Source organism: Notothenia coriiceps, unplaced genomic scaffold, assembly GCF_000735185.1.
Source record: "Notothenia coriiceps isolate Sejong01 unplaced genomic scaffold, NC01 NC01_scaffold00037244, whole genome shotgun sequence".
Taxonomy (NCBI): Eukaryota; Metazoa; Chordata; class Actinopteri; order Perciformes; family Nototheniidae; genus Notothenia; species Notothenia coriiceps.
Window position 1 is genome coordinate 21,247,574 of NW_011369945.1, and position 3,340 is coordinate 21,250,913.

General features: G+C 38.4%; 1 protein-coding gene across 1 annotated transcript; it reads right to left on the reverse strand.

Annotated features, from left to right (window-relative positions):
- Positions 1–1,526: 1,526 nt before the first annotated feature.
- LOC104964965 (eukaryotic elongation factor 2 kinase-like) lies at positions 1,527–3,250 on the reverse strand. Its single transcript, XM_010793882.1, has 2 exons — positions 2,587–3,250; positions 1,527–2,008 (listed from the first exon to the last, which is right to left on the reverse strand). The coding sequence occupies exons 1-2, from the start codon at positions 2,798–2,800 to the stop codon at positions 1,899–1,901; spliced, it is 324 nt and encodes a 107-aa protein (XP_010792184.1). The 5' UTR covers positions 2,801–3,250; the 3' UTR covers positions 1,527–1,898.
- Positions 3,251–3,340: the final 90 nt, after the last annotated feature.

A 3,340-nucleotide genomic window follows, 5' to 3' on the forward strand; every position in this document is an offset into this window, starting at 1 on the left:
GCTATCGGATGTTAAGAGCATTCCTTGGAATATAACAAAAAGTGTATCTCGAGCCGGTTTCTCAAACTTACCACCTTTAAGAGTATTTAGTTTAAGGGTTAAGAGTATTTTAGGATTATGGTCAAAGTATTTTAGGGTTAGGGATAAAAGTATTTTAGGGTTAGGGTTAAGAGTATTTTAGTGTAACGGCCCGTCTACACTACAGGCATCAAAAAATCTTGAAGCTGGGCGTGTCTGAAGCTTGGCGATTTTTTGCGAGCAACGCGACCAACAACCAATCACATGAATCTCCCGCCCCCGACATACAAAGCAATAGCAATGTTAAAACGAAGTAAACTGGATATAAACTCTCCAAACAGGCGAAAAACCTACCTGTTTCACCCACTGTCTCTGCAACCTCCCTCCATGCCTCGTTCCTCCGGTTTGTATCCCCGTAAATAGTTCTGGTCGTAAAGAACCGGGTGATTTGCTACCGTAATATCTCGTTTGGAATATGAGGAAATGAACTGCGGTCTGGCTCTCCCAACTTGCACGCGGTTTGATTGGCTAGCGCTTGCACTGGCGGGATTTGCATAAACGGGATTTGATTGGCTCATGCCAAGCATCGAGCCTCTCATTAACCTCTCATTCCTCATCCCTCCATTGTTCAGGGGGATCTGCCAGTCGTGAGTGTTGAAGACAGATATGTATTTTAAAAAATAAATAAAAACACATAAACAAATATATAAGTAACTAAATGATAGAAGTAGAGTAGGGTTAGATAGCTGGCAGAAGAGTTCCAAGATCCAGGTTCGAGCCCAGGCCTTTACTCTGTCTCCCTCTAGTGGCGCTAAAGAAAAACCCATAAATGCATTAATAGTATAAATGCATTATTTTTCACATCTAAACTTTAATGGCATGTTCTTGTGTTTTTTACAGTGTTAGAATATGTATTGGAGTGTAAAATATTAACACCATTAGAATACAATAAACAACTCCTAAAGAGTTTAGAAGCACACTATTAGGAGTTAAAATATATACTTTACGAGGTCAATTTGAAATAATATTAACAGTAGTTAAAATCTTCACTTTAAGATTTACACAACTTGAGTTAAGAATTTACTACCCATGTGCAACAATAAGCCCAAAAAGTATAGCAATGAACTTTTATATTTTTCACATTTTTAATGGAATACTATGTGTCAAAACATGATGGGCAGTGATTGAAAGATCATGCTGTTTGTTAACATGAAAGCATGTACATGTTCTACAAAGGATGTCTCTTAAACTCTTAATACCGTATCTACTTAAACAGCGTTAACGTACAGTAGATTCTCTATTTGTAATTGGATGAGTGGTGTCAAGTGTTTTTTACATAAATACATTTTGTATTTCAGATTACTGTTATGCAGAGTAGCTTATTTTTTATAAGGAATGTGTTTTTAAACTTATTGACAAATGCTTATGACTTTTTGTTTTTATTGTAAAGTGAGGTCCAAAGCTCTCGTCCACCGGAGAGAAAGAACAGGAAAGAATAATGAAAAGTGTTTAGTTTATCCATAAAAAGTGAACTTTATTCATCAGTTTGAAACTCCAATCTTTTTTTTAATTATTTACATGCATTCTTGCATAACATTTGGGTCAAAATAAGTAAACCATTTTCTTTATTTCACACTCCAGACCTTCTCTTTCATACAACCACATACATTTAGGCAATGGGAGATGGGAAATTGAAGAACACAGGATTCAGGAACCCGAACCTGAAATCCTCAAAGGCTGAACACATGCGCACGCGAACAAATATTTCAAAAAATATTGTAATAAAAAACATGTAAACTGTAGCCAATCAGGTAATATCCTTCTGAATTTGAAAACATTATCTCCCGTAGCCTTTTCTGTTAAAGAATGTGTGTCCAGAATTATTCCTCCATTAACGCCCATGCTTCTTCAGCTTTCATGTAATACTGGTTAGCCAATCGACCCTTCATGGCCTCCATGGCAGCCTCTGCGGCTTCTGTGAACAGATCACCTGCAGGGAGAGATGGGTGGAGAGGTTAGGAGGAGGTCACATCATCAGATTTCACTTCATGATTATCAGTGCCAAGAGAACTCACAATGCCGATATCATAATGGTATCTTTAAAAAAACAAAAACATTAAAATGATATCATTCAAATGTATTGTGCGCTTTGTTTCTTTTTTTCATAGTGTAGAGGTGTGGAGAGAGAGTCTGTAACCATACCAGCAGAAATGATTTAAGAGGAGCTGGATTATTTATATGATATCAATATTTCATTCTTTTTAAATATCAAGGATATAATCAATAACGGTATATCGCGACGACCCAAGTTGGAGGCAAACATCTGCAACATTGGCAGAATTAATGGCTTTTAATGTGAAACTCTCAGCAGTTAGGACAAGGCTTGTGATAGTCTTGACTTTTCTCACTGTCAATGAATCCCATGACCAACAATTGCATGATAATAAAAAGCCTCATCTATTTAACAAATTTGCCCATTAGCAGCAAACTGTTCTCAAGGCACATGAAATCTATCTTTTGAGTATCATCTACATTGGAGGAGGTGGGTAAGCCAGCATGGATTCAAACCTGCTCTCTGGGGGTCTGGGGTGAGGCTGCACCCTCCCTCCTGGTACATCTCTGCCACTCTGGCCAGCAGCAGGTAACGAGGCTCGTCCTGAATCCCATCGAACTCTCCGCCCTCGTCATAGTCCGTCATGTTCAAGGCATTTTCATACCAGTGAACGGCTTCCGCCCAGTCCTGCTTTCTATACAATTCGGAAAAAAATATCACCATTTGCATCAAAAATAGTAAAACGCAGAGGCGGGAAGTAGTGGAGTACAAATACTTTGTTACTGTACTTAAAGGTGGGGTAGGTAATTTTGGAGAAACCAGCTCGAGTGCGCTAGAAGTTCAAAATACACAACCGGAAAAAATCTGCCTCTTCCTTCAGACTTCCTTACAGAGCCCCTCCTCCAACACACACGAACATGACCAATGAGGGCACGAGATAAGCTTGTGCACAGATGGAAGGCTGACAGGCAGGTAGGCCTCGCAGTTACTTAGCGGGCCGTCTTAATGATTGTCGTGCTTTTTACGTACTACAACATGAGGCTTTCCAAGATGGACGTTTTTTTATGGATTATTGTCAAGCATTTTAATATATTACCTGCTTATCGGGATGTTAAGAGCATTCACTGGAATATACAAAAGTGTTTCTTGAAGTGAATTACTACCCTAACATTTAAGTACATTTTTCTGGTATCAGTACTTTACTCCAATACTTAATTTTATGACGATTTTTACTTTTACTTCGTTACATTTTAAACAAAATACCGTGTA

What these genes read in the sequence shown, in the direction of transcription:
- LOC104964965 (XM_010793882.1), bottom strand. Translation starts at nt 2,800, where the DNA reads ATGCAAATGGTGATATTTTTTTCCGAATTGTATAGAAAGCAGGACTGG. An exon ending in CCCAGACCCCCAGAGAGCAG is followed by an intron (nt 2,009 to 2,586) that starts GTTTGAATCCAT and finishes CTCTCCCTGCAG; the next exon opens with GTGATCTGTTCACAGAAGCC.